A 16,467-nucleotide genomic window follows, 5' to 3' on the forward strand; every position below is an offset into this window, starting at 1 on the left:
CACGCACACTTTGAGCTATCAGGAGGGTGGAGAGGCAGGATATAAATCTTATAAAGGGATTATTGCTTTTCTTGCTTGTGAGCTTTCCAAAAGTTGGCCACCAAGCAAAACAGAGGAGCAGTTCTGGATCAGAAAGATCTATCAAGTCCAGGAGCCCAATGTTATATTGGCTGTTCCAAACTGTTTCCATATATGTAGAACAAGTTATGTTGTACTTCTGCCTGGCCAGCAGCACTTGCTCCTAGCTGCATCTGGTAGTAGTGTGGAAACTCTGCCCTTTCCAGTAGAAGAATGTGATCATTGTGCTATATGATCTGTTTTTGCAGGGTGCACCCCCTCATTGTCTGAGACTTGAGGTACTTTTAACACTTCCCAAAGCCTGCCTTTTGATTAGGTTGGCTAATCAAACCTGGAGACCTGCATTCTATGATTCTAACTGACAGCAGCTCACCAGGATTTTAGAGAGGAATTTTTCTCTCCCTTTCCTGCAGAGGTCAGGAATTGAATCTGGGACCTTCTGATGCAAAGCAGATGCTCTACCACTCAGCCACAGCCTCTCCCTAATGAACTGCAATCATTTAAAAGAAATGTATAAAAATTTATATTTAAAATATCCCAAATATATAAAAGGAAAGGAAATAAATATAAAAGGAAAATGCATACCTTCCTATGCATATTTACTCCAAAAGTTCTACCTCTCCTGAGACCCCACATTCAATGGAGCCTGGATGTTATCTAGTTCATCCTCTGCTTGGTGCAGGTAACTACTATAGTATCCCTGACAGGTGGATATTCAGCCTCTGCTGAAAACTTCCAAGGAAGAAGAGCCCGTTACTGCATGAGACAGATTGTTCTAGTGCCAGACAGTTACAAAATCTTCCTCATGTGTAGCCTAAATCTGTATTCCTGTAGTTTCAACTCTGTATTTCTAGTCATACCCTCAGGAGCCACAGAAAGTAAGTTTGCTTCTTTTTCTTCCACGCAAGAGAAATGGTTGACCATATCTCCTGTTAGTCATCTCTTCTCCAGAAGAATGTGCAAAATGCTTTTAACTGTTCCTCATAGGAGTTGGTTTCTAGTTTTGTCACAATCTTTCTTGTTCCCTTTTGAAGCTATTCCAGCTTATCAATGACCTCCTTGAAATGTGGTCTCCAAAACCAGAAGCAATATTCCAAGTCAGGTCTGTCTATCCTGACAGAACTGTTGAGAATACTGAGCTAAACAGACCAATAATCTGATTCAGTACAGCTTCGCTTCTTCCAAGAATTTGGCATGAATAATACTTTTTAAAAAATGTATCTCAATAAATTTCAAAATAAGAAATAAGTGACAAGTGGAAAAAAAAAACTCTTAACAAAGACAGTTAAAGTTGACTTTTTATTGTATGGTCTTACTTAAGCAAGGCTATGTGACAGTCATGAAAGCTCCTGGACATCAAAATTTACCACCAACTTTATATGCTGTATACAACTGAAACCAACTGTAGACTATTCTGGAAAGATTATAACTTTTTAAAATTTTTATCCCAGAGTTCACTTGTTAAGAAACAATTCTTAATTAGAGTCATAAATTACTAAAACATCATGAAATGTCTATCTCCATCTGCCCTGAGCAAGCCTACACTTGCAGGATTTGGAAGTGAATTCAGTAAAATGTTGAACTTCTCTTCTTGATCTCTGAATGAATATTTGTGCTTCGGCCCAAGGGCTGCCACAAAAGAATCTGTGTTAAACGAGCTTCTGCAAATAATTAGCAGTCACGTAATGTGCCTGTGCTCCTAAGCATCTTGCCACTCCAGAAGGATGTTCAACATACAGTAAATTTCAAAGAAACTTCTGTTTATAACTTTTATTATACAAGAGATCAAAACTTAGTATTCACTCAGGCTATGAGCTAAAAAAAACACAGGTGTGAGATACAGGCTTCATGCAAGCTGAAACCTATAACAATAAGAGTTATCTTGGACTACAAATCATTTCTAAGCTAGTTTAACTTGTCAGTCAGATGGCAGCTTTTTTTTTTTTTAATCTGCTCTTGTACTCTCAGCAAATTTTATAATATATATTCTTTTCCTGAGCTGCCAGTTACAATAGCAAACTATCCAGAAAACACAAGCCATCAGGAGAGGAATATACCAAGCAGGAGGCAAAGCAACAGTACAAAGCTGTAAGGAGGTAAAAGATTTACTTTTGCCTAAGAGAACAGGGAAGGCTTCTAATGGTAGATAAAATAAAAGAGATTTTATGGGCCTCCCAGTGATGCTTAGAGGACCACAGCTGGTGTCTTTAAAAAAAATTCCTTTTCAAATACTATGTGGAAAATGCACTAGCTGGAAACAAAATAAAAACACTTGTTTTTTTTTAATGACTAACAGGCTATTTGCAAGTGTACTGTTTATAATGTGGTCACAAGAAGCGGACTTTGACTTCCGGAATTCAGAATCTGGTTACCATTCAGAATCACTGCAAAACTAGTAATATTTGGTGGTGCAAATGGTTTGGAAGTCTGCTTCAGGAAACCCGGACTGCTAGCAGTGTTTCTTAATTAGCTCTGTACTACACTTTGCTCTCTTGTTGGCTGGGCTATTGATATCATAATGCTGCATATAAACCATAAAACGACTGGAAAAAAGGGCTGCAATTTAAGTGGACTGTAGTGTCACAATTCTACACACATTCTCATTAATTTCAGTGAAACTTGCTTCTAAGCAAGAGTATTTTGAATAAACTCCTAACACCCTTATCCAAAACACTCTTCTTTGAAAATGTCCCATTGGTTTCACCAGAACTTCCTGTTAAATGTGGGTTTTGAATCAAGGCCTAAAGCTACTCTCTTAAACTACTGATCACTTATATGTGGCAAAAGCACAAAACAATGAAGCCAGTATAAGAGGAAAATGCTCTGCATAGCATAGCCTTTACGAGAGTGTACACAGATAGGAAAAACACACACACAAATGTGAAGGATTGATTTTGAAATGAGAAAATCATTCTCTCTTCCATGTCCTCTTTGTTTCATTGACATTTCTAAGAATATCATTTCAGATTCTAAAGAGATTGTAGGAACATAACCCCCTTCTTCCTGCTTTTCAAAATCTTTATATCGATATCATCGTTTCAAGTCTGCTTCCCCTGATATTTAGTTTATTTTACACCTTTCTTCAAGTATACCAATAATAATAAAAGAATATCTACATACCACTTTTCAGTGAAATGTTGTTCACAAAGCAATTAATATAGCTAAATAAATGGTTCTGCGCCGGCAGAGAGCTCACAATCTAAAATGAGTTGCTGCTGCGAGCCAAGTCAGAACATACTTTCTGTACTTTATGCAGCAAACATGTAAAGCGGAAAAGGCAGAGGCAAATTCCTAAATACTTGGACATGTGGTAGGGAGTCCTAATTGGCCTTGGCTCCCCAGTACCCCCGCATATTTAGGGATATATACCTGCCCTTTACATTTTTGCATAGAAACACCAATGAAAAAATGGCATAGCTGCAACAAACACACTTGTGTACAGTACTTGTTTTAACAGATCTGGATCCTTTATAAATCATTCTCACAGAATTGGACTTACACTGTGAGAGCTCCTTAAGACACGAGTCTATTGGAGCTGACTGTATGGTGCTCTAGGACCAAATGCTACAATTGTATTTGGTACCATTTTAAGAACATAAGAACAGCCCCGCTGGATCAGGTCGTAGGCCCATCAGCTTCCTGTATCTCACTGTGGCCCACCAAATGCCCCAGGGGAGCACACAAAACAACAAGAGACCTGCATCCTGGTGCCCTCCCTTGTATCTAGCTTTCTGACATGGCCCATTTCTAAAATCAGGAGATTGCGCATACACACCATGGTTTGTAACTTGTGATGGATTTTTTCTTCAGAAATTTGTCCAATCCCCTTTTAAAGGCATCTAGGCCAATGCTATCACTACATCCTGTGACAAAGAGTTCCACAGACTAACTACATGCTGAGTAAAGAAATATTTTCTTTCAACTCTCCCAACACTCAATTTTAGTGGATGTCCCCTGGTTCTGGTATTGTGTGAGAGGGAAAAAAGCATCTCTCTATCCACTGTATCCTTCCTGTGCATAATTCTGTATGTCTCAATGAAGTTTTAAATGAAGTCTTCTTCAGCTGGGACTCTAAGTGCCAACATGTTCAGGTGAAAAGCACCTCAGTTTAAACCTGAGAAAATAATATGAATCCATTCTTATATTTAAGCAGGCTGTAAAAATTCAATACCATGGATGCCAGAATCCACAAACTAGATCCAAACAACGGAATGTATGCAGCAAAGGTGAAACTGTACTATATGTATGAAAAATCAGCACTTGGTTGCGATGATCTGAACAAGCATTGTTACAGAAAATTTGTCTATTTTTCCTATTACAGACTCCATTCTCTAGAAACATCAACAAGAAGAACCAAAGGGAATTCCCTAAGGTCAGCTCTGAGGAAACATAAACCTCTAATTCAATAAACTCTGCTACTGCACTGAAAAAGCCCTTATTATTGCAGCATCCATATGGAGTCAATTGGACATTAATGACTAATCAATCCCTCCCTTTTCTATTCTACTTATAGTGTCACAAACCATGTTTAGATTAGACCATTTCCTGCTTAGGATCGCTCAAGATGTCTTTTGTTCTGCCAGGGCTGCTCTGATGGAGGCAGCTTAAACAAACACACGACCCAAGTGGTGCAAGAGTTATAAACTGCCATATGTGAATGAACAAAGGGGCCATACTAAAGCCTTTTGTGGTATTTGTTAATGTTTTTCATCTGAGCTTAAAAAGACCTAATGACTTTGTGGTGAGCTGATGCATGTGGCTCGTGGCTTTGCAAAATGAAGGAAATTCTAGCCACTTAGATTCCAGCATACATTTTCCACTGTTCCTGGAGCTCAGTTTTGATGGCAATGCACTTAGTATTGTCATAGAATTACTGTATAACAAGGGCCAAAGTGGCTTTTTCTCTCTCTCCTCTTCCCTCTTGTTCTTGTGAAATCTTGTGCCTATAGAATAATCCTACTCTTGACCATTCTGAAAGCAAAAATCAAAAGAAAAAGACTTTTTCCCCTATGTGAAAGAAAAAGAAATTAAAACATTTTAAACGCAGCACATCTTCAAGTGTTTATTACTGTCCGTAAATTCGGAATTTTTAAAAAATAGACGATTTTTGTCTCACCAAGATCAACTTTGCATGCTATGACAATTGCAACTGTGACAGCAAGTAAGTGCTAAAGCCCATCACCACCACTATTTTAAGATATTTTGCCCACATACTACTTACAATATTTGTCAAAGGAAGAGGAAGGGAAGCCAAAGTCATGCTTACCAGCACATATAGTTTGGCTCTAAGGAACTCTGAGCGTGCTGTCAATAAATGTTGCCTTTTTTGTGACAATGCACAGTTTAAATAACCTGACTATAAGAAATATTATACCTAAAGTGCTACTAAAATATCACTTAGAAAACAGTTGAATGTTTTCAGAAATTGAAATTGAATTGAATGTTGCCAGAAATTGCAACTGTGGACATCAGGATGCCTTTAAATGATTGTGTTATACAGTATAAAGTGTTATAATAACTTTAAAATGGCAATCCATTCTACAGACACCATTATATTACAATATTGTAATGCGAACCCAATAATTAATTGTTTATTTGAGAATTCATTCCAAGATCACAAAAGTTGACATTTCTGCCAGTGAACTAAGCTATTCCACTCTCTAAAAGGTGATTTAAAAGATGCCTACAGTACTCTTTACAGGCCATGGTTAATTTACACAATATTGTGATTATAAGACACAAATTGCAAGGTTGTATCCTTCCCTCAATACACACAGCCACAATGTTAAAAATGCTGCTACCAGCTGAAGCACTACCTAGAAGATTTGTAAGTTTGCATCTGCATTCACACTGGCAATATCCTTCCTTCCATACATACAGCCAGTGATGTTAAACACAGCTGTAGGCTGAGACGCTACCAAATGCTGCACCAATGCTACCAAAAGCATCACTGAAGGACATATCTATCACCTATGATGTCCTGTTGACAGCAGTCATGTTCCCACTATAAAGTGAATAACTTATTGTATAGTGAACCTTGTTTTAGTACAGACAGTTCATTGCAAAGTGAACTCCTCGTAAAGTGAGGGTCCACTGTATTGGGCTAATTGATAAGTTCATTGTGATATTCTGAGAAGTACTGCTCACTTTCAGTGGCAAAATATTTTTTTAAATGTACAGTTATTTTTAAAAATCTCACCCTTCTCAACAAAGACTCAGGGTAATTTACAATATTTAAAACAAATACAATTAAAAACCAACTATGACATAAAGAACATCTAATATAACAGAGAGGACCTGCCAACTTGATAGACCAAAAAGCCGGGCCTTCAACCAGCAGCAAAGAATAGATTAGGAGGGTGCCAACCACACTTCCAGAGAAAGGGAGTTGCACAATGCAGGGGGCCACCACTGGGAAGGCCCTCTAACAAGCTGACGCTCCCTCGACTTCCAATGGTGGTAAGAACCTGCAAGGGGGCCTCCCTAAAAGTTCTTATCCATGTAAGGTAAAACGATCATTCAGATCTTGACCTCAGGCTGTTGACGGCCTTTCTACTCACAGAAATTTCCACTCACAAAGAAGTAGCCATGTGCAAGTTGATGACACACTCAGAGCTCTTTATGTAATAGCATGAAGCATTATGCTAAGTGAACCTAGCAAGTCACACTCAAAATAACAATGTAAAATGCACGCAGGATTTTTTTGCAGCTGCTGCTGGCTTGTATAGGACAGTGTTGTCATTCCCCCCCACATAACATGGGTAGTTAGGCTGCACCAGCTTCACCAATTGTAAGAATTGGCCCAAGAATTCTTAACAGCAACAAAACCGAGCCCATTGAACAAGACTAAATTGAAGAAGAAGAAAAATGCTCTGCTGATATTTGTGATAATACTGCAGGCATAATGCAAATTTTTCATAGATTTGGGTTCTTTTAGAAGCATTCTTCCATTTTCACTTTAGAAAAAACATGCTAGATAATGCAGTAGTAGCACTTTGCACTTGCATGGCCTGTAATATTTTCTGCTGCAAACTTGAGAAATGATGCACGCAGGAGATTGGAGTGAACATGAAAGGCACTTTACAATGCACAACCTTAGTACCCAATATGGCTGTTCCCCAGAACTGCTTCCTTCTTAGAACATTTGGGTTGCTACTCAGCTGCATGTGTTTTCAAGTCAAGGACTTCAAAGCACAGTACAGATAGGATTGACAGGAAAACAATGCCTTCTAGGGTTTCCTATAGGGTCACATATACATTATGATAGAATTGTAGCTATGTCATAACTGTAGATGCACCCCAGCAAAACCCCACCTGTTTGGCCCAGCCTTCTTGCAAATTCCGTTACCTGCTCTGAGTCACAAGCATGACATTTCTGCTTTATCTAACTGAAACTCTACTGATGCCTGTAAGTCACTCAGTGCATGCAGTGTTATCCCCAAATACATGCCTAAAAAGAAACCCTTTCTCATTCACCTCTTTCTTTAAGTCTGATACTCAGAAAAGCTTTTCCTTTTTCTAGGCCTTAAATAAACCATAAAATCAACAAAATCTCAACCACCAGATTTTTAAAGTTATAATTCAACCTGGGTTGTCAAATAACCATATGCTGCAGAAGTCCCTTTCTGGTGGCCCTTGAACATAAGAGAAGCTTTGTTGGATTGAGCCAAAGGTCCATCTAGTCCAGCTTTCTCTATCTCACAGTAACCCACCAGAGGCCTTTGGGAGACAACTAGATACCTGTATCCTGCTGCTACTCTCCAGAGAACAAATATACATACAAAGCTAAATCAGACCAGTGGTCTACCTAGCTTTGCAATCTACATGGCTGGTAGCAGCTCTCCAGTGTTTCAGACAGGAATCTTTCCTAGCCCTAAGCTGGAGATGCCAGGGATGTCTCTGGCATGCAAGCCATGTGTTCTGTATCACTGACCTATGGTCCGTGAGGGAGAATTTGTATTCTCCAAAAGTTGAAACAGCTCAGAATTTGAATATGCCAATCTCTGGGTTGCAATTTTTCAAATGCCGTAGAAAATGACATTAAATCAATGGCGGGGGCAAGTCATGGGAGGGGAGAAGTGCAGGGTAGAGAGGGTGAATCTTGATGGCAAAAGCACACGTTGGATCCTATAGTAAGGAGGGTCCATTGTAGACAGATCGTCCCTCTTTCCAGCCTTTCCTCCAGCTCTCTGACGACTGGGGGCCTTGGCAGTAGTGCCCTGGGTCTGAAACGGCTGCTCTTAAATGCCAGATCAGTCAGCTTGGGACCAGCGTATTTGAGAGACCGCCTTCTTCCATATAGTTTGGTTCGTTCTCTAAGGTCATCAGAAGGGCCCTGTTGGTTGTGCCGTCATTGAGAGTGGTGAAGTGAATGGCAGCCAGAAACAGGGCCTTTTCAGTGGTGGTGTCTGCACTATGGAATTCCCTCCCCTTTGAATTGAGAGCAGCTTCCTCATTATTAATGTTCCAGCAGTGCCTGAAGACTTTTTTATTCAGGAAAGCCTTTGAGGCACTATAAGGGCTGTTTTTATAAATTTATAAATTATGTCTTTTACTGCATGCTTTTAATCTGCTGCTATGTATTTTATCTTGCTTTAATTGTTTTTAAGTGTTTTGTATTTTTAATGTTTATCTCCTTGCTTCCTTGTATTTTAACTTGCTTGTTAGTCGCCTTGGGTGCCCTTTGGGGAGAAAAGTGGAATACAAATCTAATAAATAAATAAATAAAATCTCCCCTTTTCTAGCCTGCCCTGCCCTCTTCCTCTTGAACATATAGCTGGCATGGATCCAAGAAGACCCATAGGTGGTCAGAAGGCCTACTGAGGGGTAAATGTTACTTACTCTTGTTGGCCTTCTGATTGTCGCCCACCATAGCATCCACCCTGCATTCCACTCACACAGCTACATGCTATGGAGTGCAAAGTGTAGCTCTTAGGGTTTGGTACCTTCCTTCTTTGGTGTGAATGTTGTCAAGGCACAGAGCCTAAAACTCCTTGGTCTATCTTTCATTAGTTAAGGGGTGTGAAAATGGGTACAACATCACCTGCAGGACACAAGGGGAAATGGAGGCAGATGAGGTAGGAGGCAGAGGACTCTGAGGTTACCTGTCTCAGACCTTTGCTTTTGTCCTTTGACCTGGCTTCCTTTCTCCCTCTCTGTCTCCCCTAGAACTTTCAAGTATGAATTTTCAAGATCTCTCTCCACAAGCTCTGACCAGCTGCATGGAGTCCACCATGCCATGAGGTCGCAACATTAGAGCCCCATTTGAAACCTGCAGTGCTGATCAATAGGAACCATACAGGGGAAGGGGCAAGACAGCTAAGAGAGTGATGATTTCACAGACCATTGAGGAGCTCACTGCTTGCCTATAACACAGCTCAGGTCAATAAAGCCTGGGTCAAAGTTTGAAGCTGGAACTCTGGTGTCATACTTCACTTTTGTTTCCCCAGCTTTTCTTCTTCTTCTCTCCCCCTCTGCCACCACACAACTCCTAGATCTTGAACCCTTGTTCCACTATCTCTGTCTCACTTACTTCACAGGGTTGTTATGAAGGCCAAACAAGGGAAGGTGCTATGTACCTTGGAGGAAGGGTGGTATAAAAATGTGAAAAATAAATAAATAAATAAATAAATAAAAATTAAATAAATAAAAATATGTAATCTCCCTGCTTTCCCACAGACAGACAGATAGATCCTCCCTCCCTCCCTCTGTTTGTGCTGTTATGCATCCCCTTCTCCTGATAAGGATTTTCTCCCTTTTCTTCTTCCTACCTAGAAACCACTATCAAAGGGGTGTCAAACTTGTTTTATACAGCAGGCTGAATAGCATTCATAGTGCCTGCTGAGGGCTGGAAGTGACATCATTAAGCAGATGGTGACCGAACATAAGCACTTTGTTCTCACATAGGAACTCATTAGCTGCAAATGACAGAAGAGAAAACATGCAAATCTTGATAATATCTTCAAGTCATAGGAGAGTCCAATTATCATGCAGGCTGTCCTTTCAGTAGCACCGACTTCTGCAGAGGTATCACTTCACAGCTCAGCAACTGACAAGCGTTCTGCAAAGTGACACCCCAGCATAAGTAGTGCTATTTAAAGGGTAGCCTGTGTGATAATTGGGCTCTTCCAGCACCTTAGCAGCATCTCCTTCTCTCAACCTTCTTGGTTTGCGCCTCCCCCCTTGGTGTTTCTTATCTTCTGAGGTCTCCTTCCATGTCTTTCTCCCAGAGATTTGGAAGAAACCACGCTGCTGTAAGGGTGACACCAGAGAGCCCAATTATCATGTGGACGAGATAAAGAGCTTCCACAGGCAGTATACAGCCTTATGTTTGACACTCCATCATCATCATCATCATCATCGACAGTATTTACATACTGTTTTTCAACAAAAAGTTCACAAAGCGGTTTACAGAGAAAAAAATCAAATAACTAATGGCCCCGTGTCCCAAAAGGGCTCACAATCTAAAAAGATGCAAAAGAACACCAGCAGGCAGTCACTAAAAAGACACTGCTGGGGCCAGGTTGTTTATTTAGGGCCAGGTTGTGTGATTGTTTATTTACGCTACACTGCATTATCTTTTTGATTCCCCTTCCCAGTTATGGCCATATTATCTCCACAATAAAAACTATCTGCAACTGTGGAACTCTGTCTCTATGTAATTAAGAACTAAGATCTCCCTGTTAAGCTTCCAGTGGGGACTTAAGACTTTTTTTTACCAGTGTAAGGAACAACACTGCTATGATTTCAGAAGTTTAGTTAACAGCCTGATCCAATGCTGCCCTACCACTGGTGCTGCAGCCCCAATGCTGGTGCCACGTGTTGCAAACATGGCAAGTGTGCACCCAGGGAGCAAATGGCACCAGCAGGGAGGCCTGCACTGTTCTCTCAATGACACAGTCTGAGCCCCAGCTGCTGGTGAGAGCAGGTAAGCGCCGAGCGGCATGGGGAGGGTGGCAGGAGGACTTGGGGGAGGCGTTCCTGGGCAGAAGGAGGGCAGAGAGAGGGTGGAACAGGGGGAGGGACAGGCCCAGGAGGGAAGTGGGACTGGCAGAGGCCTCCTTTGCTGAATCCTATCCCACATGTTAGCTGATGCAGACTCGAGAAGCCCCACTGAGCAGGTTGTGCCTTTACTCAGGTTAAGGGCACAAATGTGCCCTTACTTCAAAGAGACCTCCAGCTTGCTCAGTTCCAGCACAGGATGCAGCGGTAGCCATTTGGAGCAGCTGCTCCTGTGCTTAATAGAACTGGACCATAAATGTGGTATAGGCACGAAAGGAACCAGCCCAGAGTGTGAGGCCTCAATGTCAGGCCCCCTATGTTCTTCAAACTGCAGATTTCTACTTTAACAACATTTGGGGGTTCATGTACCAAAAGTCAAGCGCCTGTGAGGAACACAGTTGCCAAGGCCAGGTTTTTCAGCACTTCTTCTGGAAATATGTCTCTGTCTTCAGATGACTTTTTCTGTTTCCTGATATCCATCTTTCCTTTCTCAACTGTCATAGCAACTCTCCCAAATATTTATACTTGACAGTTACTGGCTACAAGATACATTCTTTCCCCTGTATTTTATGAAGCACTGTCACAAAAAGTAGATGATGCTTTGTCATGCATAAACTTCCTGCTGTTTACACCTCAGCAGAGTATGATGTTAAACAAGTTACCTCACAGTTTTGGATTCTGCTGGCAGGCTGCCATAATTCACTGGCTTGCACAAAATGCAGCCTGCTTAACACTCTCTCTCTCTCTCTTTCTCTCCCCCACCCACAGGTCAGAAGCTGACCCTTTTTGTCTTGAAAGGGAACTGTTTTTGCAAGTGGCTCTTCACACTTCCACAGAAGCTAGGAGGTTGCCAACTCTGACTGAGGCCATTGATGGAGATTTTTTCCTCCTAATATGATGTCATGTTGGAAATTCCTGGAAGTCATGCTCAAATCTCCAGGATTACATTCAGTATGCACCTGGAGATTGATGGTGATTCCTGGAGACTCCTAGCCAGTCCTGGAGAGCTTGGCAACCCTAACAGAAGCTGCTGCTATGTTCCTTGCATGCTGTTTGTTGTCATTGCCTGTGCATTTGTATGACGGAAGTTGGAGAAGGGTAGCTAATGTGAGCTGCTTCTTTCCCCACTTATGTGTAACATGTAAAACAAATCTAAATGATACTAGCATTCTAGACATATATCTCTTGAAAAGAGGCTTATCTGCCCCTTATTTTCAAAATTTGCCATTTTGTTCACCAATCACTGCATTTTTTTTTAAAAGAGACTTTTAGGACTCTTGCCATAAGGTACGTGGCCTGTTTCTGCTGAATCAAGGGCCTGCGCAGTGCCAAGCAAGGCCCCAATGGTGTTAGCCTGGAGCAATGGGAATGATGTGCAGCAGGTGGGAAGGAACTGCTCCCTGAGATTACCCAGCACAGCCTTACAGATATTTGCCAAAAGTGACTAGCCCACAAAATTAGTCTGTTTAGCAGTATCTAAGCAACGTTAAAAGCCACTTCTTTGAAGAAAAAAAATCTAATCTTAGACCTTAGAAAGCACAAGTTTTGATTATTAAAAAAAGCTTTTTCAGGGTTTACAAAGCAAAAGAAAATAACATTTGGGTGGAGGGAATACATATTTGGGGATTTTTTTTAAACGCTGATGTAACTTCAAAGAAATATATAGAAAAATCATGGCCACAATTATATAGGATCCTTCCATTACCAGGTCCCGTTCACAAGTTCTAACTAACAATGGAACAATTCTCTCTTTGTCAAATTAGTTATGTACAAGAACTGCAGGGCTTTGCAGGTGAATATCTGTATCTCCTGTGTTTTCCCTACTTTTTTTGCTGGAGCTCAGGTTTGCTAGAGCTCAGACCAAAACAAGGTTGTGCTGCTATAGCTCAACCCATGAACCTGTAGAGTAACAGATGATCTCCAAGCACTAGCAAAATGCCCTTTTTGTTCCAGGAGTAACCAGCATCAGTCTTGCATTGTCCTGAAATAAACTCCTTACAAAAGCAGTTTCCAGACTGTTTTGTCTTCAGGCAGCTATACACTTTTCCAGCTACAATTCAGCCTTAGCACAAGGAAATGGTAAGTAAGATATGGAACACCCAACCATCTGCTTCATCATCTTAGCACACTTAGCAAAAATACAAACAGCAGAGCTGATTTGCAAAGCAAGCAGGGGATTTCTGGCACCAAAAGGACTTGCCTGGCTCAGTAATTGAGGAGAGTTCAGACAGTGCTAAATGACTGATTGTTTATCCAGTGGATTGTTTTGATTTCTAAAAAGTAGAATCGTGCTGCCGACCAATGTGCTGCAAATTGGGCTCTGAAATGCTACCTGGCTACTTGGGAGGTACTTTCGAGATTACCTCGGGGTAGTCATACATTGCCAGTGGACTACAGGATAACTTGTTACTTACAAGCCTGGGGTAGCACAGTAGCAGATAGCTTGGTAATAGCTTGGGGGGGGGGGGATGAGCCAGCAACAGAAGCAGAACCTGCAGAGCCTGGGACAGCTCCAAGACAGCATCAACATTGCTCTGACAAGAGGCTGCATTCAACTACACCTATCAATTCTGTGCTAAGCCTGATTCCCAAGCCCTACTCTTCAACTGACAACTGGAACATTTCTTTAAGATGAACCAGCATTCTCTCTCTGGAGCCCTTGTTTCCCTAAATGAGAGCCATGTGGATATTCTGAAGATGACCTAGGAACCACCGTCCTCCCAAGAGCTCTGGCTCATTTGTAACACACAGTGGCTCCCCCTGCTCCGCCCACTAAGATGTGTAATGCCAGTCTGTTAATTTTAACTTGCATTCATGAACATAGCATTGACCAAAGGCTATACTTTTAAATCTTTTTTATATAGCCATGAAATTTGTTCAAACTTCTATCTGGGAATTATACTAGAGCCAAACGGATGTTCCTTTCATTATACGTAGACAATATTTTTTACTATTAACGAAAATCTTAAAACCTGAATTCCGGTCAGCAGCCAAAGTACTGCTGTCATGCCTAAGAAACAAAAAATATAACCTTATGCTGTGAAAAGCCATTTATGACCTTGGCAATTTTATCCTAAAAGCATCTAATGTTAGACGCAGTATAAGTTTTCCAAGAACTGGTGACCACAATCCTTTAACCATTTATTCCAGAAGAAGCTAGATGAGCTCACTGGAAGGAACCACTTGAGAGTTAAGACTTTTAACAACAGGACAAACTTGGATGATGACCTATTTAGTCACTCATCAACAGTATACAAATTTCTAATAGGACTGGCAACCAATTTAAAGGCTTTTAGTTGATTAGCGACATTGTTTTTAACTAATCAATCCAAGTAGCTGATTAAAATAAACATTACAGTATGCACTTCTTGACCATTGAAATCAATGGGAACTTTTCCATGGGCCCTAATAGAATCAAGACTATAACCCACTGGATCTCAGTGCAAGTAATATTTTCACAAAATCAGCAATTCTCCTCAAATAAACAGTGCAGCCACAGACATTCCACATCCTTTTACAGTGCTCCACTTCAATTAAAAATCCACTGTCTTAATCTGCAGTTCAGATGAATTGTCTTGCTCTTAATTAAAGTTATGATAATATATGTTAGAGTACTGCTGAGATGTGTATACAGGCCCAAGCTTGTTATACATGGATTTTTTTATACACACTCAACACGAATGGCTACTGCAAATGAGAAGGAATGTGCTGATACCTGAAGAAGGGGTGAAAATCCATCCCTTTAAACTCACAGTTTAAAAAACTACTTTTCTTACTATTGTAGAGAGATAGTCATGCAAGCAATCATTCCATTCTTCAGCTGAGCCAGGCAAAGGCTGGGGTTCCTATGCATTTCTAATTGCTGACTGCCTCTCTACAGAAAAGCTGTTTTTAAACCACAATCGTAAAGGGACGCACTTTTTAATTTTTCCGCTGTTTTTTTATCCACTGATTTTTTTATCCACTAGGGGTTCCAGACGCCAAGTGGATAACCTGTACCTGAAATCCTCACTAACCAAACCTGATAAGTGATCTATGAGTCACCTTCTCCAACATTACACCTCTCATGTAAGCAGTTAAATGCACATATCGGTTAGCTGACATAACACATGAACTGACTCAGGGAGAGCTTTCTGAGAATACGGTAGTTGAAGTAGACTGTAAATAATGAGCAGCAATTGTATATTACATTTTAAAATCAAGGTATGCTCTTGTACATGTCACTAAAATTCATACAAAATGCCTCAAAGCTGTGCCCAGGGACTTAGCTGAACAATGTTCCTTTTAAGACATCATGAGGCATCCACCTTTAAAGCACTTGGATGACAGTCACTCACCCTCTGCATCTTCTGGCCTGGTAAGATCAATGACTCCTGGGCCCAATTTTCCATCTTCACTGGGCTTCCCTGATAGCTGTGCGCCTAAATTCTCAAAGCGTGTTCTTTCCTGCCAAAGAGAAAGGATGACATTAACACTTCTTATAATAACCTACTCAAGTTTGCAGACCTGAGTATATTTTATATACTGTTACTCTCCAAAAAATCTTTGTATTCAAACAGCTGACACACTATATTTGGCCGGATATATCCCTAATCTTCCAACTTGTTCCTTGCCTCCCTGCCTGCCATCTCTTCTGTCCTATTCTCACTAGGAATTTATCTGTCCTTCCTTAACTTCCGCTTTCATTCCTATCTTGTCCATCCAATGCAGGTTGCAAGTCTTACGCCTCATTTCTTTGTCTGTAGCTAAATTTTAGTGTTTAGTTATTTGTTAGTATCAAAGTCAGCTCCAAGTTCTTTGGAAAAATGCCCTCTGATGGGCCTGTGCAATGTACATGGCTCTACTAAGATTCAGGAGTTTGCCTTGCTGGTATCAATATACAGTGGTTTTATTTTAACTCTGTCTTCTACCAGTTGAACTAGGGCTGGGCCCAATGCTCTTTGGGAGGAAGGATGGACATTAGCAGTGGGTTGTGCTGGAGCCCTGGTAGCTGGTCAAGGATGCTACTCCTACTAATGTTCATCCTGGGTAGCAACAATACTTATTGCAGACCCTGGACACTTTAAGAAAGAAAACCTAGAGCAGTTTTACTATGGGCATCAGTTTGGAATTTTGAATCTAAGGCTCCCTCATTTAAGTGCCTGAACAGGGGTGACACTGCTTAATGTAGGGATCAATCCTAACTTGCGCTGGGGATGGCAAATCCCCAAATCCTAACAATTTGGGGATGGCTGTGGCTTGGCCTGAGGCAAGGGGAACCTTTTCCCCTTATCTTGTGTTGCACTGCAGTAGCCCCAATGGGTCTACTCGGATCTGAGCCACCTGACAAGGTGGTGCAGATCCAAGCAGAACAGAGCAGCCAGTCTGCACCGCCTGGGAACGGAGCTA

At 41.1% G+C, this 16,467-nt stretch overlaps 1 protein-coding gene across 4 annotated transcripts in view; it reads right to left on the bottom strand.

The window, feature by feature from the left end:
• Nucleotides 1–16,467, bottom strand: part of SOX6 (SRY-box transcription factor 6) — a 610,845-nt gene that overhangs the window by 11,449 nt on the left and 582,929 nt on the right. For all 4 annotated transcript variants that reach the window (XM_066640323.1, XM_066640338.1, XM_066640316.1 and 1 more), the window contains one exon: nt 15,417–15,525. In XM_066640323.1, coding sequence (XP_066496420.1) covers nt 15,417–15,525 — 109 coding nt within the window. The remainder of the gene's footprint in view (nt 1–15,416; nt 15,526–16,467) is intronic.

This window comes from Tiliqua scincoides, chromosome 1 (genome assembly GCF_035046505.1).
Source record: "Tiliqua scincoides isolate rTilSci1 chromosome 1, rTilSci1.hap2, whole genome shotgun sequence".
NCBI lineage: Eukaryota > Metazoa > Chordata > Lepidosauria > Squamata > Scincidae > Tiliqua > Tiliqua scincoides.